The following is a 24114-nucleotide window of genomic DNA, read 5'->3' as shown; positions in this document are numbered from 1 at the left end:
AGTTTTGGACGGGGAAAGCTCTGCCTGCCTTTCCCCTCCCTGGCTGTGTCCCCAATGTCCCACCATGGCTGTGTCCCCAATGTCCCACCCTGGCTGTGTCCCCAATGTCCCACCATGGCTGTTATCAGACACTGAAATATTTCACGCCTCAAACATCGATACAAAGTTTTGCTCATTATAACAAAAAGTGTACAAAGAAGCTACAATCAAAAATCCTCCCTGAAGATACCTGACTGGGACTTTGGACTGAGAGTCAAACTGCTGAGATCCCATAAAGGGAAACCTATTGTTCACTCATCTCAGGCTGAGGGAAAGGAATGCACACACAAATCCAAAGCCACCAGCTGCTCTGAGAATCATCCCTGGCTGAGTTTGGGGTGGGGGCAGAGCACAGCTCACTGTGATGCCTAAAATGCTGGGAAAGATTGAGCACAGACCCCGCAGTGTAGGAAAAGGGTATTCCCTTGGTTTAATAGGATCCCAGGCGCACCACGACGGAAAGAGAGCGACAATATCACGGGTTTGCAATTTATGGACTTCATTGATTAACATCCCTATCTAAAATTCCCCAATGAGAAACCTAACAAATGAAGTAATTGCCCCCTTATTCAAATTACCTCCCCCCCAAAAAAAAAGTTACAAATTAGTTTACAGAAACATGTCCCAGTGATAAAGCTCTTTCAAGGCTGGTGCCTCATGCTCTTGAAATTGTGGAGATTGTTTCGTCTTCTCCAAAGAATTCTGAACGAGGCTGGAGCACCAGGGTTATAAACATGTGGGGCTGAGATACAGAGAGTAAAAGGTACAGGAATGGGAAAGGGTAAAAAGGATATAAAAAGAGTATAAAATTACAATGAAAAAGGACAAAAACCCATCAGGCATCAGCAGAAGCCAGGTTTACACAAACTGCCCAGCTGTGGAACCCCCAACCCCACCAAAAAGTGACACAGAAACCCCAAAAAACGACACTGAAACCCCAAAAATTGCAGGAAAAAAAACCCCAAAAAGTGACACAGAAACCCCAAAAAGTGACATGGAGACTCAAAAAGTGACGATGGGAAACCTCCAATGGGACAGTGAGACCCCAAAATGGCAGAGAAAACCCCAAAAATGGAAGAGAAATCCCCAAAAGTGACACAGAAATCCCCAAAAGTGACACTTGAGACCCTAAAAATGACACAGAAACCCCCAAAATGATAAAAAAAACCCCAAAAGTGACATGACAAACGCCCAAAAGTGAGACAGAAACCCCAAAAGGTGACCCAGAACCCCCCCAAAAATGACCCAGAAACCCCAAGAAGGACACAAAAATCCCCCAAAACGGCACAGAACCCCCAAAAATCTCCACCGCACGCTGCTGGAGCAGTTCGACATCAAATCGGGACTTTGACGTGAGAGGAGCTGAGGGGAGTCACAATCCATCACAGACCCCCAAATGCCAGGCCTTGCACCACAGCAGTGCAGGTGATGCAAGCAGAGTCTGCTGCTAGAGACTGTCCCCTGCCCCGGGGGGACATGCTGGACATTGTCACCTGGCCTGAGTGTATATTAACCCTTGGCACTCTGTGCTTTTTGGGGGGAAAACCACCACTGAGAAGAGCAGCTGGAGAAGATCAATGTGACATCGTTGGGATCCATGGATGGTGATGTTTTCTTTCTCCCCCTTTCTGTCCCCCTCACCTCTTTTCCTACTTCTCTTCTCCTTTCTTCCCACTTTCTCTCATATTTACTATCAAATAAAACCTACACTACTGACTGGCATGTGGTCTCGTTTGCACCTTAATTCGGGCAGAGGTATTTCCAAAGAACCTCAATGTTTGGATCGTAACAGCTGTGACCCCAATGTCCCACCCATGTCTCACCTCAATATCTTCATTTTTACCCCAAATTCAGGTGTTTTGAAGGATTGAAATGAAAACAAGACCAAACCCGAAAGAAAAGGATTTACATGTCTGTGCCCACTGAGGATCCATGTGGTTGGGTGGAAGGGAAGAACATTTTTGGACGTTTCCACCCCAAAATCCTGCTCTTTGCCCCAATTCAGAACCATTTAGCTGTGAAAGATGCCCTTGGGTGAGAGAAAATCACAATCATGGAATCACTGATATTGCAAAAGACCTCCAAGGCCATCCAGTGTTGCCTCATGCCAAGAGATGATATAACTGAACACAAAAGGTGAGATTTTCTGGGGTGGAAAGTCAACAAATCCACTCTCCCCAGGGAATTTCTGATGTCCCCAGGAACTCCCATGGACATTCCTGGCCCTGCCTTCATCCAGGTGCCCACGGGGAGCCAGGAGGGTGTGGAGCCACCAGCCAGGTGTCTTTGCCACACGGATCAGCAGCAGCACGGATCACCAGGGCTCTGCACAGCTGGGGTCACTGGGGATCATCCACTGCAGATCTTCCCACTGGGGATGGAGTTGGAGCAGCAATGAAGCTTTTCCCACACTCGGGACACTAGTGGGGCTTTTACCCAGTGTGGATGCGCCGGTGCCTGATGAGGTGGGAGTTATGCTTGAAGCCCTTCCCACAGTCAGGGCAGCAGAAGGGCCTCTCCTGGGTGTGAATGCGCTCATGGAGGAGGAGATTGGAGCTGGTCTGAAACCTCTTCCCACACTTCCCACACACATAGGGCCTCTCCCCGGTGTGAATCCTTTTGTGATGGATCAGGTTGGAGCTACTCCTGAAGCTCTTCCCACATTGCTTGCAATCATACGGCTTTTCCCCAGTGTGGATCACCTGGTGCTGCATCAGGTAAGATCTGTGCCTGAAGCTTTTCCCACACTTCCCACACTCATAGGGCTTTTCCCCTGTGTGGATCCTCTGGTGTGTGATGAGGGCAGAGCTGCGGCTGAAGCCCTTCCCACATTCCACGCAGTCGTAGGGCTTTTCCCCAGTGTGGATCACCTGGTGCTGCATCAGGGTGGACATCCGGCTGAAGCTCTTCCCACACTTCCCACACTCATAGGGCTTTTCCCCTGTGTGGATCATGTGGTGTGTGATCAGGTTGGACATCTGGCTGAAGCTCTTCGCACACTTCCCACAATCGAAGGGCTTTTCCCCTGTGTGGATCCTCTGGTGCACGATCAGCTGAGATCTCCACCTGAAGCTCTTCCCACATTCCCCACACTTGTGGGGCTTCTCTCTGCCCTCAGGCTTCTCCCCCAGCTCCGAGCTCCGGCTGCATCTCCGGGCCTTTTCCTCCTCCTCCATCCGGCCACGCCTTGGCAATGACAAATCCTGCTTTGGGGGAAAAACAAGGGCTCAGCGCCTTGCCCTGGGGGTTCCTCCTGCCCAGCTCCAGCTCTGCAACTCTCCCAGGGGTTTGTGTCCATAAAAACCCCAAACCACCACCATTCACCTCAAACCCTAACAGGATTTCCCCCTCTCTGCTCTTTGCACTTTGGCCTCCTCAGGCTCTCCCTTCCCTGCACTCATGGGGCTCCCGTGGCTCCCGGGCTTCCCTATTTTCCAGGGTCCCGCTTAGGGATGATCCGGGGGCTTTGGGGGTCCCAGGGGTCCCTTCTCCCCTCATTCTCTGCTCCGCGCTTCCAGGGATCCCAGGCTTCCCCCTTAGCCACGCTCCCCCCTCTCCAGCCTGCCGGGGCTCCCCCAGCTCCGCCATCGCCCCTCTCCGCTCACCCCACTCCGGGGCTCCCGCCCTTCCCCTCCACCGCTCTCCCGGCCGGACCCCATGCCCCATGTCCCCCTCCCACCCCGACACCGGGCCGTGCCCACCTGCAGCCCCCAAAATATCCCCCAAAGCCCCACTGCCGCCTCAGCTTTGCCCTTCCGCCACATCCAAACGTTCCCCCGCACAATCAAACCCTCCCAGCGACCCTGAACGAGATTTGGGGCTCAATCCCGCAAGCTGCGAGCTCCAAACACCCGCCCAGAAAAAACGCCGCTCGGGGACCCCCGAGACATTTGGGGCGACTTCCTCCTCCCCCTCACCTGCGGCGTGCGGGGCGCCGATGCTCCCGGGGCCGCGACAGACAAAGAGCTGCGCGCGGCTTCTGCTGCTCCTCCTCTTCCTCTCTCCAACCTCTTTCTGCTGTTCCTGTTCCGGCCCCTCCTCTTCCTCTCTCCTCCTTCCTCCTCCCGCCTCCTCCTCCCGCTCGGATCTCCGGCCTTTCTCTCGCTCCTTCCTCATCCCTCCTCCTCCTCCTCCATCTCTTCTCCTCCTCCCCCCAAGCCCAGCGCCCACCCTTTCCCCCCCTTTTCCCCACGCCGTCGCATGCCGCGGGAGGAGCCGGGATGGAGCCGGGGCAGGTCGGGCTGGGGCAGCGCTGGGCTCCGGGCCAGGCCTGGGCGCCCCCCAGGCGCCCCCTCCCCAAATTGGGCTGGCGGGAAGCGCTGGGGGCGAGGGGGGGGCGCAGGTGGGGTTGGGGTGGGGAGCGCTGGGCGCTGCGGGTCTGCCTGGGAACTGGAGAGTCATCAGCGCCGCGAGCTCGGATTGGATCAGAATCGCTCAGCGCCTTCTCCCATTGGCTCATTTTCGCGGGGCTATTTTTCGGGGCTGTTTTTCTATGGGGTTTGGAGGTTCTGGGGGGCTCAGGGGGTCTCAGCGCCTTTTTTGGGGTTCGCTGTGTGCCGTGTCGGGGTTCAGCTGCCTCCCAAGGCCCCCAGAGCGGGGTGACACTTGGGGACACACGGGGGTCCCCATTCCCGATCCATCCCGGGGTCAGGTCTGCCCCCCAATCACAGCCCCACCGCGGGGTCCCCCCAAGTCCCTCCCCAGTGCCCCCCAAGAAACGCGACCGGAGCCAACTGGGAAGCTTTACTGGGAGCACTGGGAGCAGCCGGGCGGGGTCAGAGTGACAGCAGGGCTGGGGGGACACACGACCCCGTGTGACTGGAGTGTGAAGGATCTGCTGGAAGTCCGCAGCACTTCAGCAACCAGGAATGAACTCGAAAGAACCCTCACGGGTGGCCTCTAAGAAGGGGACAGTGTCAGTCCAGGAGCACAGGGCTGGCAGGGTGTGGCTGTGTCCAGGGCTCTGGAAGAGACGTGGTGCTCTGCTGGGACTGACATGCCTGTGCCTGGGCAGTTCAGCCGTATCTGTCCCCTGTCCCTGTCTGTGTCACCTGTCCCTGTCTGTGTCCCCTGTCCCTGTCTGTGTCCCTTGTCCCTGGGTCTGTCCCCATTCCCTTGTCTCTCCTGCTGCCAGCTCAGTGAGTGGCACACAGGCTGAGGGTCCCTCCTCTGTTCCCTGGGCGTCGGGTGGGAGATGTGAGGGCTGAGCCTGCTCAGGACAGCTCCATCCTCACGACGAACTGCTCTTTCCAGCTCCAGGCCAGAGGATCAGATCCCACCTCAAGTTTATGGTGGTGCTGGTTGTGCTCCTAGCCCTGGTTGTGGCTCTGGGGGTGTCCTTGGCTGCTGTGTCAGGTAAGGGAGGAGCAGCAGCCTCAGCCCAACCCCTCGGGGCACTGCTGGCTCACTGCTGCCTGAGGGGAGAATCCTCAGACATTCTTCTCCATTTCCCTCTGCAGGGAGAATACACAGAGAGACTCCAGTTACTCCAGTTAACCCTGCAGCTCGGGTGCTGCTGGCCTGTCCCCATGGCTGGGTTGGGTACAACGGGATCTGCTACTTCCTCTCGAGGCATCGTCTCTCCTGGGATCAGGCTAAGGCTCGGTGCTCCAAGCTCGAGGCTTCCCTGGCTGTGCTCACTGACAAGGAAATGGTGAGTGAGGGGTTTGGGGGGTTTGGGAAGGCCAAGGGGACCCTGGGGTGCTCCTGGGCTAGGAGTCCATTGTTTGCTCCTCTCTCCTTGCCAGGAGTTCCTGTTCCGCCTCAGCAGGAATGTTGATTACTGGCTCGGGCTGCACAGACAGGGCCAGCGGCTGCAGTGGGTGGATGGCAGCAGCTTCAGCTCCTCGTGAGTCCTGGGGGGCACAGGCAGAGCCTTGGGGGCACAGGCATGGCCTGGGGGGCACAGGGCTGCCGGGACTGTCCCTTGTGAGCAGCACTGTTTCTCCTGCTGGGGAGGACAAAGCATAACCTCTTTCTCTGCTCCTCCTTACGGGTTAAAGATCCTTGGCAATGGAGAGTGTGTGTTCCTGCGAGAGGGAAAGTTTAGGAGTACAACCTGCTCAGATCACCTGCACTGTCTGTGCAGCAGAGCCCAAACTGAGCTGTAACTGGGGATGGAGGAATTACCTTCTCTGTGCTGAGCACTCACAGCTTAGCCTCTTCTTCCCCCCAGCACGGGGATTTCCTTCCTCAGCTGCAGCATCTGCCTTGCACTGACTCTCAGGGTCACCTCGGTGCACTTTGCAGAGTCACCTCAGTGTTTGATCTCAAGGAGATGAATCTGCAGGAAGAGGAGATGATGTGGAAGCTGATCTGTGGCTGCCTGGGCTGGGTGTTCCTGTCTCCCTCTGGAGCCGTTCCAGGAATCTTCCTGTTTCTCTTGCACTACATGTTTCTACAGTGACCTTTTATATATATATTGATATGGAAAGGGATTTCAAACACGTTTTTCCAGCACTTGCAGTGTATTTATACACTAAGCTTGTATCTATATACGAAAATATAACACTGTGAGTGTAGACCTACACGTTCTTCTAAAACTGTATTTGTACACTGATCTTATATATATATTACCATATATTAATATAACACTCTGGATACAGAATTACATGTTCTTCTGACATTGTTTTTACACACTAGCTTTGTACATATATATGAAAATATAACACTGTGAGTATAGACCTACATGTTCTTCTAAAACTGTATTTGTACACTGACCTTATATATATTAGCATATATTAATGTAACACTCTGGATACAAAATTACATGTTCCTCTAACATTGTATTTATATACTAACCTTGTCTATCTTGATATAATACTGTGGATACAGAACTACCTGTTCTTCTAAAACTGTATTTACACACTAACCTTATATATATTAGCATATATTAATATAACACTCTGGATACCGAACTACCTGTTCTTCTAACATTGTATTTATACACTAATGTTGTATATATTGATACAACACTGTGGATACAGATTTGAAACATCTGCTGCCATGGTAATGTGACCTTTGTGGGAGCAGAGTGCAAAATGATGCCAGGGTTGTGATTGGAAGCTACAGGTGCCATTCCCTTAGGAGTTGGACTTGATCCTTGTGGGTCTCTTCCAACTCAGAGGAGTGTGTGAGATGTTGTTGTGTGACACCCATCAGTATGTACAGCGCCCATGTTGCTGTTATTCTTGTATTCTTTATAAAATTATTATTTTTTTATTAAATACTTATGAAGCATCCCTGTGTCCCTCGTGTCCCTTGCCCTGCTGCCCCTGCCCCGGGGGCTTCAGCCGAGCCAGAGCCTCTTCCCAGTGCTCCCAGTGCTCCCAGTCTGCCCGTGCAGCCTCCAGCAGCCAGCGAGGCCTTCAGCTGGGCCGGCAGAGAGGAGCTGCTGGAGCTCCCAAATCAGTTGGGTTCCGTTTGTCCTTCCCAGTCTGGGGAACAACGATTTGGGAGTTTTCTGCCCAAACGCTGTCCGTTCCTCCGCTCAGCCCAAGGGCTTTGGGGAGATTTTGGCTTTTTGGGGGAAATCAAAGCGATGTGGGGACAAGGCGGGATTGTCCCTCAGCCGCGTTCTGACCAATCAGAGTTCGAGAATGAGGAGTGGCGGCAGAATCAGCCAATGGGAGTGGAGGGCGGGATGTCCGCAGGGAATATAAAGGGGTCACTGAGCAGCAGAGAATTCTTCATAGGTTTTTAAAATGTCGGAGGAGAAAAAGGCCTGGAATGTCCCGGGCCGTGCTGGAGGCCAAGGAACCGCTGCTGCTCTGAACCGGCGGGAGGTGAAAACCGCTGTGACACTGTCCTCCTCACCCTGGTGTCCCTCGACAGCACACAATGCCTCAGGAACAGGCTGCTCCAGCAGGGATCCCCCACAAGTCCCGCCAGCAGCCACTTCCATGGCTCGGCAGGAGCTTCCCATGGCTCAGGGTCTCTCTCGGCATCCCCTGCTCCGGCCTGGGCTCCTGCCGGGGCTGCAGGGGAGTCCCTGCTCCATCCCGGCCTCACCCACAGCTCACACCGAGCTGGACCTGCAGCTCCAGGTCACACCGAGCTCCCGCCGGTTGAGGGCAGCAGCGATTCTTTGTCCTCCTGCCCGGGCTGGGACACTGCAGGGCTGAGGAGCCAAAAAGTGAATTTCGGCCACAACCCCGGGATTGTGCCTGGAGCGACCGGGGCGATTCTGTGCGTGTGCAGAGCTCTCCCACCTCACTCCCATTGGGTGATAGTGCCGTCACTCGTAATTCTGGAGCGGTGATTAATCAGACTGGGGAGAAGCACCGCCCTTGGTGCCGCCGCTGTACCGCCATTGCCGGAGGGTCAGTGAGGGCTCGGGAGCGGCAGCGGCCGGAGCGCCGTGAGGCGGCGGAGCTCGGAGGCGGCGGAGCTCGGCGGTGATCGCAGCGCAGCGACCCGGGGACAGGAGAGACACCTCTGTGCTACCGACAGCGAGCGGGACGAGCCAGCGCTGCTCTGGCACCGCCTCCTGCCGAGGCAGCAGCGGCAAGGAGACCGCGGGCAGCCGCTCCCTCAGCGGCCTCAGGCCAGCGGCAACACGGCGCCACAGCCAGGGAGGGAGGGAGGGAGGGAGGGAGACGGGAGAACGAAGCCGCCACAGCCGCCCTGCCGCCCCCTGCATCCCCTCCATCCGCCCGCAGCGAGCCCCGAGCCCCGGCACAAGGCAGCGCGGCTCCCACCTGCGCTGGGACAGCCTCTCCGAGCTCCGCCGCCGCCTCCCCGGGCTCCGCCCGCTGCCGCCGCTCCCGGGCCGCACACACGCTCCCACCATGGCGCCGCTGCTGCCCCACTAAAGCCCTGCCTGCCTGCCTGGGGGCGACACCGGCGCCGGCCTTGTCCCCGCTCGCTGGCAGCGAGCAGCAATGGCGCTGGGACAATCCCGAGTGACAGCACAGCCAGCCAAGGGCAGCGAGGCGCGGGCTCTGCACAGCGCACAGCCCAAGCCCCGCGCTCTCAGTGCCCCCCGGGCTGGCCGAGGCCAAAGCCGCACATGAGGAACAGCCCTGCAACGGGCCCGGGCCCAAGGCGCCATTGCTCTGCAAACAGCGACCAAGTTCTCCGCACCTCCCGGCCCCGCCTCGGCACGCAGCCCCCAGGGCAGCCCCACGGCCCCCACGGCAGCTCCCAGCCTCCGCCAGCCGCCCTGCAACGGCCCAGGGGGAGCAGGCCAAGGGACGCGGCTGCCGGCGCCCAGGGGATGCCAGGGACAGCGGGGGCACTTCACAAGCCTTTCCTGCAAAAGAGAAAACCATCAGCAAGGAAAAAGCAACAGCAGCGCTGGCTCCAGAGCACAGGGCCACACGAGGCCATGGCACATTGCAGTGGGGTGACGCTGGCCCCATGCCAGGCACCCAGCAGAGCTGCTCTCTCACTGCCCTGCACAGCCGCCATGGGGAGAGAAAATTGAACCAAGGCTTCCTGAGCTGATAGAAGGACCTGGCTAAGAGATCCCTCATCCAACACCTTTGTGCACAAAACAGGCTGGAAATTGCATATGTGAATTGAATTTATTGCTAACAAACTCAGAATAGGAGAAGAAGTAAAATTTGACCATTTAAAACACCTTCTTCTCAAATTACAGTGATCACCTGGAATGGGGGTCACCAGGATTCTGCCCAACGGGGATCACTGGGGATCATCCACTGCAGATCTTCCCACTGGGGTTGGAGTTGGAGCAGCAATGAAGCTCTTCCTGCACTCGGGACACTCGCAGAGCTTCCCTCACTGGTGCCTCCGTTGGTGCTGAGCCAAGAGAGAGCTCTGTGAGAAGCTCTTCCCACACTCCCCACACTTGTAGGGCTTTTCCCCAGTGTGGATGCGCCGGTGGGTGATGAGAGAGTCATTTCGGTTGAAGCCCTTCCCACAGTCAGGGCAGCGGAAGGGCCTCTCCTGGGTGTGAATGCGCTCATGCAGGAGGAGATGGGAGCTGGTCTGAAACCTCTTCCCACACGTGGGACACTCATAGGGCCTCTCCCCAGTGTGGATCCCTTTGTGATGGATCAGGTTGGAGTTACTGCTGAAGCTCTTCTCACATTCTGTGCAATCATAGGGCTTTTCCCCAGTGTGGATCATCTGGTGCATGATCAGGCTGCAACTCTGGCTGAAGCTCTTCCCACACTCCCCACACTCATAGGGCTTTTCCCCTGTGTGGATCCTCTGGTGCCGGATCAGCTCATATCTCCACCTGAAGCTTTTCCCACATTCCCCACACTTCTGGAGCTTCTCTCTGCCCTCAGGCTTCTCCCCCAGCTCTGAGCTCCGGCTGCATCTCTGGGCCTTTTCCTCCTCCTCCATCCGGCCATGCCTTGGCAATGACAAATCCTGCTTTGGGGCAAAAACAAGGGCTCAGCGCCTTGCCCTGGGGGTTCCTCCTACCCAGCTCCAGCTCTGCAACTCTCCCAGGGGTTTGTGTCCATAAAATCCCCAAACCTCCACCATTCACCTCAAAACCCTCCCAGCATTTCCCCCTCTCTGCTCTTTGCACTTTGGCCTCCTCAGGGTCTCCCTTCCCTGCACTCATGGGGCTCCCGTGCCTCCCGGGCTTCCCTATTTTCCAGGGTCCCGCTTAGGGATGATCCGGGGGCTTTGGGGGTCCCAGGGGTCCCTTCTCCCCTCATTCTCTGCTCCGCGCTTCCAGGGATCCCAGGCTTCCCCCTTAGCCACGCTCCCCCCTCTCCAGCCTGCCGGGGCTCCCCCAACTCCGCCATCGCCCCTCTCCGCTCACCCCACTCCGGGGCTCCCGCCCTTCCCCTCCACCGCTCTCCCGGCCGGACCCCATGCCCCATGTCCCCCTCCCACCCCGACACCGGGCCGTGCCCACCTGCAGCCCCCAAAATATCCCCCAAAGCCCCACTGCCGCCTCAGCTTTGCCCTTCCGCCACATCCAAACGTTCCCCCCGCACAATCAAACCCTCCCAGCGACCCTCCACGAGATTTGGGGCTCAATCCCGGAAGCTGCGAGCTCCAAACACCCGCCCAGAAAAAACGCCGCTCGGGGACCCCCGAGACATTTGGGGCGACTTCCTCCTCCCCCTCACCTGCGGCGTGCGGGGCGCCGATGCTCCCGGGGCCGCGGCAGACAAAGAGCTGCGCGCGGCTTCTGCTGCTCCTCCTCTTCCTCTCTCCAACCTCTTCCTGCTCTTCCTGTTCCTCTTTCCTCCTTCCTCCTCCCGCGGCTCCTCCTCCTTCCTCCTCCTTCCTCCTCCCACCTGCTCCTCCTCGGATCTCCGGCCTTTCTGCCGCTCCTTCCTCATCCCTCCTCCTCCTCCTCCATCCCTTCTCCTCCTCCCCCCAAGCCCAGCGCCCACCCTTTCCCCCCTTTTCCCCACGCCGTCGCATGCCGCGGGAGGAGCCGGGATGGAGCCGGGGCAGGTCGGGCTGGGGCAGCGCTGGGCTCCGGGCCAGGCCTGGGCGCCCCCCACGCGCCCCCTCCCCAAATTGGGCTGGCGGGAAGCGCGGGGGGCGAGGGGGGGGCGCAGGTGGGGTTGGGGTGGGGAGCGCTGGGCGCTGCGGGTCTGCCTGGGAACTGGAGAGTCATCAGCGCCGCGAGCTCGGATTGGATCAGAATCGCTCAGCGCCTTCTCCCATTGGCTCATTTTCGCGGGGCTATTTTTCGGGGCTGTTTTTCTATGGGGTTTGGAGGTTCTGGGGGGCTCAGCGGGGTCTCAGCGCCTTTTTTGGGGTTCGCTGTGTGCCGTGTCGGGGTTCAGCTGCCTCCCAAGGCCCCCAGAGCGGGGTGACAATTGGGGACACACGGGGGTCCCCATTCCCGATCCATCCCGGGGTCAGGTCTGCCCCCCAATCGCAGCCCCACCGCGGGGTCCCCCCAAGTCCCTCCCGAGTGCTCCCCAAGAAACGCGACCGGAGCCAACTGGGAAGCTTTACTGGGAGCACTGGGAGCAGCCGGGCGGGGTCAGAGTGACAGCAGGGCTGGGGGGACACACGACCCCCCAAAATCAGCGCGGGGACAGAGCGGGGGGTCCCGGCCGGGCCCGAGGCCACGGGGAGGGGCTGCGGCTGGCGGCGGCTCAGGAGCTCTGTGGGCAGAGAAAAGGGGGTGACACCGGGCTGGGGGGCCCCGGGGGGAGCACAGCCGCTCCGGGGCAGGGGGGACACGACCCCCGGGCCCCCCCCTCACCTTCTTGCGCAGGTAGAAGCCGAGCCCCAGCGCCAGGAAGACGAAGCCCAACACGAAGCCCCCGATCCCCGTCAGCATCTTGCTGCGGGCAGCGTCCGGCGGCATCTCTGGGGGGTCAGCAGGGATCAGGACCCCCAAAAACCTCTCACCGACACCCCAAGCCCCTCCATGCACCCTCCCAGTCGCCCCCAGCCCACCCAGGAGCCCCTGAAACCTCCTCCCGATCCATTCCCAGCCTCCCCAGGACACACCAAAGCCCCTCCCGTCCCTCTCAGCACCCCACAACCCCTCCCAGTTGCCCCCCACCGCCCCAGGACCCCCAAACCCTCTCCCAGTCCCTTCCGAGCCCCACCAGGACTCACCAAGGTCCCTCCCAGTCTCTTCCCTGCACAACCAACCTCATTCCAACCTTTGCTTTTGCATCCCCAATCTCCTTCCAGCCCCTCCAGCCTCACTCCAACTCCCTCCCAGTTCCCCCAGCACCCCCAAACTCCCTCCCAGTGCCCCCCAGCACTCCCAAACTCCCTCCCAGTGCCCACCAGCACCCCCAGAACCTCATCCCACCCTCCCCAATATCCTTCCAACCCCTTCCCAGCCCTCCCACACCCCCAAGCCCCTCTCCCACTATAAACCAGCCTCTCTCCAACTCCCTCCCAGTTGCCCCCAGCACAGCCCAATCCCCCTGCCAGCCCCCCAGTGCCTCCCCCGCTCCCCCCGGCACTGTGGGCTCTGGCCGTACCCCAGTGCCACCTCAGGGGCTGCTCCAGGCTGACGTGCTCCACCTGGCAGGTGTAGGTGACCCCGTGCCGGGGGGGCGTTTCCAGCAGCACCAGCAGCTGGTAGGTCCAGTCCCCGTTGGGGAGCAGGTCGGTGGTCATCACTTGCTCCGAGAGCTCCTGCTGGCCCTGGAACCACCTCACCTGCACCTGCGCAGGGTAGAAATCCATCACGGAGCACAGCAGGCGGCCGGGCTCGGGCTGGGAGCTCGAGGGCACCAGCGAGATGGACACGCTGGGGGGCACTGGGAGAGAGAGGGGAGACACTGGGATCAGCTGGGGGGGCGCTGGGAGAGAGCTGGGAGGGATGGTGTGGCATTGGGAGGGACTTGGAATGGACTGTGAGGGAATGGGAATGAAGTGGGAGGGACTGGGGCTGGCAGTGGGAGAGAGGGGAGTGGATTGGGGACCACTGGGAAGGCACTGGGAGAGAGGGTGGAGGTCTGGGAGTGGACTGGGCATGGACTGGGGATGGGTTTAGAGGGACTGGGATGGAGCGTGGTGGCACTGGAAAAGCGGGGAGTGGATGGGGGAGCACTGTGAGGGCAATGGGAGAGAGAATGGAGGTCTCGTAGGGGAATGAGAACAGACTGGGATTGAACTGTGATTGGGTTTAGAGGGACTGGGAGTGACTGTGGTGGCATTGGGACTGGAAAATGACTGGAAGAGAAGTGTGTGGATTGGGGAGCACTGGGAGGGCACTTCATGGAGGGTGGAGGTCTGGGAGTGCACTGGGAATGGACTGGGATTGCATTAGAGACATTGGGAGTGACTGTGGTGGCACTGGGAGGAACTGGGAATGAATTCCACGGCATTGTGAGGTTAAGCCCAGCGCGGGGAACTCGGTGCAGCTTGTCTGCCTGATGAGTCATCAGAGACGTGCGAAATGATTATCTGAGGAGCGTCATCTTCACGCTTGGCTGAAATGGACGCGCTGAGGGGGGACTGGGATGGACTGGGGGGGACTGGGAGAGCTATAGGAGTCACTGAGAAGGACAAGAAGCCCCTGGTTTGGCACAAGGAGGGCTGAGGGCTCTGGGTGATTCCCAGGGAGGGTTTGAGGGGCTGCAGGGTCATTGCCAGGGCAGAGCCTGAGGGGACACCTCTGTCCCACGCTCACCTCTGCGCTCCACGCTGAACGGGGTGAACACCTCGTAGTTGTGCCGGCAGTACCTGTCCACCTCAGTCTGTACATACTCCAGTAGATTTGGGTTGGTGTTCCAGTACTTGACCCATTTCTCCCCAAAGGGGGTGAACCCCAAGTATTTCCCCTCATCGCTGTCTAACCTCAGGTACTCCACCCGGTTGTAGATGTACCTCTGCAGGAACCTCACCTTCTCCGTGCTGTTAATGAAGTGACACTCGCTGGATGCCATAAACTGCAAGACCCCTGTGTGTGCAAGGCACAGGTCAGGCGTTCCCCCAGCACCCCCATCGATCCCAGAGCTCCGGGGGTCACCCCGGATCCCCACTCCCCACCCCCTGTGCCCCACGGCCGCCATGGGACCCTCCTGCCCGCGCTCCCACTTCCTCTTTCCCACCCTTCTCCCTATTTTTCCTTTCACATCCTCACTCCCCGCCATTGTCAGCTACTCCCCAATGCAGTTTTGGGGTCCATCCTCTCTTTTTGCCGTTTTCCCACCCTTTCACCCACAATTTCTCCATCCCCATCCCCCTCCCGCTCAGTTTTGGGCTCCCACCCTCCCCTTTTCCCCACTTCCCCACCCTCTCCCACCCCTTCCTCACCTTCCCCCAACCCTCAGCCCCTCCCGCTCTCCCTTTCGGCTTCCCCTCCTCCTCCCCCTCCACTTTGGGCTCCCAAACCCCTTTCTTTCCCCTTTTCCCCCTTTCCCATCGCATTCCCTGCTCCCCCCGCTCACCCGACAGCTCCGCGCCCGCAGCCGGGGTGCCTCCCAGCACCACCAGTGCCACCAGTAGGGCCCCAGCTGCCGCCACTCGCCCCATGGCCAGCGCCGGGCAGCTGCCGCCAGCCCCGCAGCAGCCGCTGCACTGGGAGCTCCAGTCCGGAGCAGGGCGGGATCATCCGACCCGCGCGCTCTGATTGGCCGGGCGCCGTTTTGGGACGCGCTCCCATTGCCTGGGCGTGGTTTTGGGCGCGCTGCCATTGGCCGCAGTTGTTTTGGACGCGCTCCGATTGGCCGGGCCGGTTTGGGGCCCGTTTTGCACAGGCTCTACCCGGCAACCGGTGACGACACAACACACGCGCCCTCCCATTGGCTCCGCCGCTTTTGGGGCGCTGCGCCCCCACTCCCACTCCCCCCACTTCGCCGCCGCTGCACTGGGACCACCAGCGACCCTTCCCAGTGTCGCCACATCCCGAGGCGCCATGGATGGAGCACGGAGCTGCCCCTGCCTGCTGCTGCTGCTGGCGCTGACCCTGCCTGGCCTTTGGGGGCTCCAAGGTGGGCTTTGGGGGGTCCTGGAGCCGCGGCGTTGGGATTTGGGGTGTCCTGGATCCATGGCAAAAGGGGATCGGGGAGATTCAGAAGGTCCATCCCCCTTTTTGGGGATTTTTCTGGGAAGGGTGTTGGCCCAACTTCCTGTTTTTCAGGGTTTTCCCTGGGTTTTTTTCCCCATTTTTTGGGGTCAGGAGTGGTCAAACTCCTCTTTTCCGACAGTTTTGGGGTTCTGACAGTTCCAAAACCCCGCTGTACCCGAGATTTTGGAGCTCTAGGAGTTCCCAACCCCCCGTTCCCTGGATTTTGGGTGGAAATCCCCATTTTTCCGGGATTTTTATGCTCTCACCCCCCACAATTCCCCATTCCCATTGCCCCACACCATCATCCAGACAGAATATAACCAAAAATCCATTTCCAGGGGAATTCAGCCCAATTCCAGCTGTGTCTGACTCGATTCCAGGAGGATCCTGGGGCAATTCCAGCCTCTACTGCAGCACCAACACAATCAAACCCAATTCCAGGTGGATTCAACCCAATTCCAGGTGAGTCAAATCCAGCTCAAGGTTGGTCCAACCCAATTACAGGCAGATTAAAGCAAATTCCAGGGGCATTCAATCCAATTCCAGGTAGATAAAACCCAATTCCAGGTGGATCAAATCCAACTCCAGGTGAGTCAAACCCAATTCCAGGTGGATCTAACCCAATTCTAGGTCGAGTCAACCAAATTCCAGAAAAATACAACTCTTTTTCACGTGGATCAAATCGAATTCCAGGTAAATCTAACCCAATTCCAGGTAAATCCAACTGAATTCCAGATTGATCAAACCCAACTCCAGGTGAGTCAAAACAAATTCCAGGGGGGTCAAACCAAATTCCAGGTCGATTCAACCCCATTCCAGGTAAACCAAATCCAGTTCCAGGTGGATCAAACCAAATTCCAGGTCAATCCAACCCAATTCCCAGTCAATCCAATCCAGTTCCAGGAGGACCAAACCCAATTCCAGGGGTGTCAAACCCAATTCAACTCTTTTAAATGTCCCATCGCCCCTTTCCCTCCATTCAGGAAGCTCCTGACAGCTTTTTTCTGTGAGAAATCCCTGAATTTGGAAATTTTTGGGTGCAGGTTTGGACAGGGACAGCTCTGCCTGCCTTTGCCCTCCCTGTCTGTGTCCCCAATGTCCCACCCTGGCTGTGTCCCCAGTGTCCCACCCTGGCTGTGTCCCCAATGTCCCACCATGGCTGTTATCAGACACTGAAATATTTCACACCTCAAACATCGATACAAAGTTTTGCTCATTATAACAAAAAGTGTACAAAGAAGCTACAATCAAAAATCCTCCCTGAAGATACCTGACTGGGACTTTGGACTGAGAGTCAAACTGCTGAGATCCCATAAAGGGAAACCTATTGTTCACTCATCTCAGGCTGAGGGAAAGGAATGCACACACAAATCCAAAGCCACCAGCTGCTCTGAGAATCATCCCTGGCTGAGTTTGGGGTGGGGGCAGAGCACAGCTCACTGTGATGCCTAAAATGCTGGGAAAGATTGAGCACAGACCCCGCAGTGTAGGAAAAGGGTATTCCCTTGGTTTAATAGGATCCCAGGTGCACCACGACGGAAAGAGAGCGACAATATCACGGGTTTGCAATTTATGGACTTCACTGATTAACATCCCTATCTAAAATTCCCCAATGAGAAACCTATGAAGTAATTGCCCCCTTATTCAAATTACCTCTCCCCAAAAAAGTTACAAATTAGTTTACAGAAACATGTCCCAGTGATAAAGCTCTTTCAAGGCTGGTGCCTCATGCTCTTGAAATTGTGGAGATTGTTTCGTCTTCTCCACAGAATTCTGAACGAGGCTGGAGCACAAGGGTTATAAACATGTGGGGCTGAGATACAGAGAGTAAAAGGTACAGGAATGGGAAAGGGTAAAGAGGATATAAAAAGAGTATAAAAGTACAATGAAAAAGGACAAAAACCCATCAGGCATCAGCAGAAGCCAGGTTTACACAAACTGCCCAGCTGTGGAACCCCCAACCCCACCAAAAAGTGACACAGAATCCCAAAAAACGACAAAGAAACCCCAAAAAATGACACAGAAATCCCCAAAAGTGACACTTGAGACCCTAAAAATGACACAGAAACTCCCAAAATGATAAAAAACCCCAAAAATGACATGACAAACGCCCAAAAGTGAGACAGAAACCCCAAAAGGTGACCCAGAACCCCCCCAAAAATGACCCAGAAACCCCAAGAAGGACACAAAAATCCCCCAAAACGGCACAGAACCCCCAAAAATCTCCACCGCACGCTGCTGGAGCAGTTCGACATCAAATCGGGACTTTGACGTGAGAGGAGCTGAGGGGAGTCACAATCCATCACAGACCCCCAAATGCCAGGCCTTGCACCACAGCAGTGCAGGTGATGCAAGCAGAGTCTGCTGCTAGAGACTGTCCCCTGCCCCGGGGGGACATGCTGGACATTGTCACCTGGCCTGAGTGTATATTAACCCTTGGCACTCTGTGCTTTTTGGGGGGAAAACCACCACTGAGAAGAGCAGCTGGAGAAGATCAATGTGACATCGTTGGGATCCACGGATGGTGATGTTTTCTTTCTCCCTCTTTCTGTCCCCCTCACCTCTTTTCCTACTTCTCTTTTCCTCTCTTTTCCTCCCTCTTTCTCTCATATTTACTATCAAATAAAACCTACACTACTGACTGGCATGTGGTCTCGTTTGCACCTTAATTCGGGCAGATGTATTTCCAAAGAACCTTAATGTTTGGATCATAACAGCTGTGACCCCAATGTCCCACCCATGTCTCACCTCAATATCTTCATTTTTACCCCAAATTCAGGTGTTTTGAAGGATTGAAATGAAAACAAGACCAAACCTGAAAGAAAAGGATTTACATGTCTGTGCCCGCTGAGGATCCACGTGGTTGGGTAGAAGGGAAGAACATTTTTGGAGGTTTCCACCCCAAAATCCTGCTCTTTGCCCCAATGCAGAACCATTTGGCTGTGAAAGATGCCACTGGGTGAGAGAAAATCACAATCATGGAATCAATGAGGTTGCAAAAGACCTCCAAGGCCATCCAGTGTTGCCTCATGCCAAGAGATGATATAACTGAACACAAAAGGTGAGATTTTCTGGGGTGGAAAGTCAACAAATCCGCTCTCCCCAGGGGATTTCTGATGTCCCCAGGAATTCCCATGGACATTCCTGGCCCTGCCTTCATCCAGGTGCCCACGGGGAGCCAGGAGGGTGTGGAGCCACCAGCCAGGTGTCTTTGCCACACGGATCACCAGCAGCACGGATCACCAGGGCTCTGCACAGCTGGGGTCACTGGGGATCATCCACTGCAGATCTTCCCACTGGGGATGGAGTTGGAGCAGCAATGAAGCTCTTCCTGCACTCAGGACACTCGCAGGGCTTCCCTCACTGGTGCTTCCGTTGGTGCCGAGTAAAGTTAGACATGCTTGAGAAGCTCTTCCCACACTCCCCACACTCGTAGGGCTTTTCCCCAGTGTGGATGCGCCGGTGGGTGATGAGGGTGGAGTTGTGCTTGAAGCCCTTCCCACAGTCAGGGCAGCGGAAGGGCCTCTCCTGGGTGTGAATGCGCTCATGGACGAGGAGATCGGAGCTGGTCGGGAACCTCTTCCCACACTTCCCACACTCATAGGGCCTCTCCCCAGTGTGGATCTTCTTGTGCTGGATCAGGGCAGAGCTGTGGCTGAAGCTTTTCCCACATTCCCCACAATCATAGGGCTTTTCCCCAGTGTGGATCACCTGGTGCTTCATCAGGTTGGACATCTGGCTGAAGCTCTTCCCACACTTCCCACATTTGTAGGGCTTTTCCCCAGTGTGGATCCTCTGGTGCTTGATCAGATCAGATCTCCGCCTGAAGCTTTTCCCACATTCCCCACACTTGTGGGGCTTCTCTCTGCCCTCAGGCTTCTCCCCCAGCTCCGAGCTCCGGCTGCATCTCCGGGCCTTTTCCTCCTCCTCCATCTGGCCACGCCTTGGCAATGACAAATCCTGCTTTGGGGGAAAAACAAGGGCTCAGCGCCTTGCCCTGGGGGTTCCTCCTGCCCAGCTCCAGCTCTGCAACTCTCCCAGGGGTTTGTGGCCATAAAAACCCCAAACCTCCACCATTCACCTCAAAACCCTCCCAGCATTTCCCCCTCTCTGCTCTTTGCACTTTGGCCTCCTCAGGCTCTCCCTTCCCTGCACTCACGGGGCTCCCGTGGCTCCCGGGCTTCCCTATTTTCCAGGGTCCCGCTTAGGGATGATCCGGGGGCTTTGGGGGTCCCAGGGGTCCCTTCTCCCCTCATTCTCTGCTCCGTGCTTCCAGGGATCCCAGGCTTCCCCCTTAGCCACGCTCCCCCCTCTCCAGCCTGCCGGGGCTCCCCCAGCTCCGCCATCGCCCCTCTCCTCTCACCCCACTCCGGGGCTCCCGCCCTTCCCCTCCACCGCTCTCCCGGCCGGACCCCATGCCCCATGTCCCCCTCCCACCCCGACACCGGGCCGTGCCCACCTGCAGCCCCCAAAATATCCCCCAAAGCCCCACTGCCGCCTCAGCTTTGCCCTTCCGCCACATCCAAACCTTCCCCCCGCACAATCAAACCCTCCCAGCGACCCTGAACGAGATTTGGGGCTCAATCCCGCAAGCTGCGAGCTCCAAACACCCGCCCAGAAAAAACGCCGCTCGGGGACCCCCGAGACATTTGGGGCGACTTCCTCCTCCCCCTCACCTGCGGCGTGCGGGGCGCCGATGCTCCCGGGGCCGCGGCAGACAAAGAGCTGCGCGCGGCTTCTGCTGCTCCTCCTCTTCCTCTCTCCAACCTCTTCCTGCTCTTCCTGTTCCTCTTTCCTCCTTCCTCCTCCCGCGGCTCCTCCTCCTTCCTCCTCCCGCCTCCTCCTCCTGCTCGGATCTCCGGCCTTTCTCCCGCTCCTTCCTCATCCCTCCTCCTCCTCCTCCATCCCTTCTCCTCCTCCCGCCAAGCCCAGCGCCCACCCTTTCCCCCCCTTTTCCCCACGCCGTCGCATGCCGCGGGAGGAGCCGGGATGGAGCCGGGGCAGGTCGGGCTGGGGCAGCGCTGGGCTCCGGGCCAGGCCTGGGCGCCCCCCACGCGCCCCCTCCCCAAATTGGGCTGGCGGGAAGCGCTGGGGGCGAGGGGGGGGCGCAGGTGGGGTGGGGGTGGGGAGCGCTGGGCGCTGCGGGTCTGCCTGGGAACTGGAGAGTCATCAGCGCCGCGAGCTCGGATTGGATCAGAATCGCTCAGCGCCTTCTCCCATTGGCTCATTTTCGCGGGGCTATTTTTCGGGGCTGTTTTTCTACGGGGTTTGGAGGTTCTGGGGGGCTCAGGAGGTCTCAGCACCTTTTTTGGGGTTGGCTGTGTGCCGTGTCGGGGTTCAGCTGCCTCCCAAGGCCCCCCAGAGCGGGGTGACACTTGGGGACACACGGGGGTCCCCATTCCCGATCCATCCCAGGGTCAGGTCTGCCCCCCAATCACAGCACCACCGCGGGGTCCCCCCAAGTCCCTCCCCAGTGCCCCCCAAGAAACGCGACCGGAGCCAACTGGGAAACTTTATTGGGAGCACTGGGAGCAGCCGGGCGGGGTCAGAGTGACAGCAGGGCTGGGGGGACGCACGACCCCGTGTGACTGGAGTGTGAAGGATCTGCTGGAAGTCCACAGCACTTCAGCCCCCAGGAATGAACTCAAAAGAACCCACACGGGTGGCCTCTAGGAAGGGGACAGTGTCAGTCCAGGAGCACAGGGCTGGCAGGGTGTGGCTGTGTCCAGGGCTCTGGAAGAGACGTGGTGCTCTGCTGGGACTGACATGCCTGGGCCTGGGCAGTTCAGCCGTAGCTGTCCCTTGTCCCTGTCTGTGTCCCTTGTCCCTGTCTGTGTCCCCTGTCCCTGTCTGTGTCCCCTGTCCCTGTCTGTGTCCCTTGTCCCTGGATCTATCCCCATCCCGTGTCTCTCCTGCTGCCAGCTCAGTGAGTGGCACACAGGCTGAGGGTCCCTCCTCTGTTCCCTGGGCGTCGGGTGGGAGATGTGAGGGCTGAGCCTGCTCAGGACAGCTCCATGCTCACGACGAACTGCTCTTTCCAGCTCCAGGCCAGAGGATCAGATCCCACCTCAAGTTTATCGTGGTGCTGGTTGTGCTCCTAGCCCTGGCTGTGGCTCTGGCAGTGTCCTTGGCTGCTGTGTCAGGTAAGGGAGGAGCAGCAGCCTCAGCCCAACCCCTCGGGGCACTGCGGGCTCACTGCTGCCTGAGGGGAGAATCCTCAAACATTCTTCTCCATTTCCCTCTGCAGGGAGAATACACAGAGAGACTCCAGTTACTCCAGTTAACCCTGCAGCTCGGGTGCTGCTGGCCTGTCCCCATGGCTGGGTTGGGTACAACGGGATCTGCTACTTCCTCTCGAGGCATCGTCTCTCCTGGGATCAGGCTAAGGCTCGGTGCTCCGAGCTCGAGGCTTCCCTGGCTGTGCTCACTGACAAGGAAATGGTGAGTGAGGGGTTTGGGGGGTTTGGGAAGGCCAAGGGGACCCTGGGGAGCTCCTGGGCTAGGAGTCCATTGTTTGCTCCTCTCTCCTTGCCAGGAGTTCCTGTTCCACCTCAGCAGGAATGTTGATTACTGACTCGGGCTGCACAGACAGGGCCAGCGGCTGCAGTGGGTGGATGGCAGCAGCTTCAGCTCCTCGTGAGTCCTGGGGGGCACAGGCAGGGCCTGGGGGCACAGGCAGGGCCCGGGGGCACAGGCAGAGCCTGGGGGCACAGGGGCACAATGTGTTCTTCTGAGGTTCCAGCCATGTCTCTGCTCCTCCTTGCAGGGTTCCTGTCCTGGGCAATGCAGGGTGTGTGCACCTGGCTGAGAATTATCTCGGGAGTGCGATCTGTTCAAATGACATGCAGTATATCTGCAGCAGGCCCCAAACTCACCTCTAATGGGGAATGGAGGAAGGATATTTTCTGTGCTGGGCAGTCTCAGCTTCACCTCATCCCCCCAGCATGGGGATTTCCTTCCTCAGCTGCAGTGTCTGCCTTGCACTGATCCTCAGGGTCACATCACTGCCTGTTCTGCAGGAGATGAACCTGCAGGAAGAGGAGATGATGAGAAAACAGATGTGTGGCTGCCTGGGCTGAGCCTGTCGGTTCTTTTGTCATTCTGAAAGCTTCACAAAAGTCATGTTTCTCTTGCACTCTGTATGTTTACTAACCAGGTACATATATATTTGTATGTCCCTGTGGATTCAGCTGTGAAACCTTTGCTGCCTTATGACCTTGGCTGGGGTAAGGTTCTGATAATACCAAAGTCATGATTTGACCCCACAGGGGCCATTCCCTTAAGGGTTGGACTGCATCCTTGTGGGTCCCTTCCAACTCAGAGCATTCGCTGAGAGGTCCTTGTGCGACCTCCATCAGTATTTATAGTGTAAATGTTGTTGTTGTTATTTCCTTCATTACTTTATTACTTTTATAAGAAATGCTAATCAAGGCCGTGCTGTCCCTCGTGTCCCCTCAGCACCTGCAGCCCTGTCCCTTGCCCTGCTGCCCCTGCCCCGGGGGCTTCAGCCGAGCCAGAGCCTCTTCCCAGTGCTCCCAGTGCTCCCAGTCTGCCCGTGCAGCCTCCAGCAGCCAGCGAGGCCTTCAGCTGGGCCGGCAGAGAGGAGCTGCTGGAGCTCCCAAATCAGTTGGGTTCCGTTTGTCCTTCCCAGCCTGGGGAACAACGATTTGGGAGTTTTCTGCCCAAACGCTGTCCGTTCCTCCGCTCAGCCCAGGGGGTTTGGGGAGATTTTGGCTTTTTGGGGGAAATCAAAGCGATGTGGGGCTGAGGGAGATCGTCCCTCAGAGCCTCTCTGGCCAATCAGAGCTCGAGAACGAGGAGTGGCGGCAGAATCAGCCAATCGAAGCTAGGGCGGGCTTTCTAATCGGCGAATCAGCCAATGAGCTCTAGGGGCGGGCTTCGGGCGGGAAAATCAGCCACTGGGAGCGAGGGGCGGGCTTTGCACGGTAGGCGGAGTTTCCCTGAGGGAAGCGGCGCTCCGCGGATCTTCCTTCCAAATGTCTGTTCGCAATGGCTCCGGAAAGTCCCGGGCCGGGCAGGAGGCCAAGGAACCGCTGTGGGTGAGTCCGGGATGGAGCAGAGAGCTCCCTGCAGCCCCGGCAGGAGCCCAGAGGGTGGAGCAGGAGATGCCTCAGAGAGGCGGTGGGAAGTCCCCGCAGAACCTCGGGATTTTTGGGCCTGTGGTGGATCCCCGCCTGAGCAGCCTTTTCTGAGGGGTTGTGTCCCCTGGGAGAGACCCCAGGCTGGAGCAGGACAGCGATTCCCCTGAAGCCTGAGGGGGTTACCAAAATCAGCCAGAAAATGAGCTTTCTAGCAATGCTTCTAATTTGAAGCATTTGAAAGCAGCCGTTTTTTCTTTATCAGTGCTGAACAAACCCCAAGGATCTCTTCTTTAATCTGATGTGTGGGGTAAAACTTCCGAATGGGGTATTTGTTCCACCCGGATCACACATATTCATTACTAAACACTTCCTGGCTAATTCATAAACCTTTCCTCGTGCTCCTTTCCATCCATCCACCTCCTGCTCAGAGTCCTTTTGTGGTCCTGGAGGGCCATCTAAAGGAGTTTCTGGTGATTGCACTCACTGATGTTTGGAGGAAAGCTCAGCTTTCCTCGAAATTGCTTCTCGTTGCATGACTTG

General features: G+C 57.7%; 2 protein-coding genes and 1 long non-coding RNA gene across 3 annotated transcripts in view; 1 reads left to right on the top strand and 2 right to left on the bottom strand.

Moving 5' to 3' along the window:
- Positions 1 to 2378: 2378 nt before the first annotated feature.
- LOC146421404 (uncharacterized) overlaps positions 2379 to 24114 on the bottom strand; it is a 33136-nt gene continuing 11400 nt past the window's right edge. Inside the window, 1 exon segment of the mRNA XM_085047121.1 lies at positions 2379 to 3245. Coding sequence (XP_084903247.1) covers positions 2379 to 3245 — 867 coding nt within the window.
- Positions 11925 to 14985, bottom strand: LOC146421406 (class II histocompatibility antigen, B-L beta chain-like). Its single transcript, XM_085047550.1, has 5 exons — positions 14853 to 14985; positions 14093 to 14362; positions 12936 to 13217; positions 12197 to 12303; positions 11925 to 12095 (listed from the first exon to the last, which is right to left on the bottom strand). Exons 1-5 carry the CDS (start codon positions 14935 to 14937, stop codon positions 12087 to 12089), a joined length of 753 nt encoding a protein of 250 aa, XP_084903676.1. The 5' UTR covers positions 14938 to 14985; the 3' UTR covers positions 11925 to 12086.
- LOC146421405 (uncharacterized) lies at positions 21742 to 22657 on the top strand. Its single transcript, XR_014848735.1, has 3 exons — positions 21742 to 21913; positions 22008 to 22108; positions 22239 to 22657. It is a non-coding gene; the product is annotated as an uncharacterized LOC146421405 (long non-coding RNA).

This window comes from Lichenostomus cassidix, unplaced genomic scaffold (genome assembly GCF_008360975.1).
Source record: "Lichenostomus cassidix isolate B80296 unplaced genomic scaffold, HeHo_3.0 HiC_scaffold_33, whole genome shotgun sequence".
Classification (NCBI taxonomy): domain Eukaryota; kingdom Metazoa; phylum Chordata; class Aves; order Passeriformes; family Meliphagidae; genus Lichenostomus; species Lichenostomus cassidix.
The sequence above is the reverse complement of the archived record's forward strand: the minus strand, read 5'-3'. Positions and strand labels throughout refer to the sequence as shown.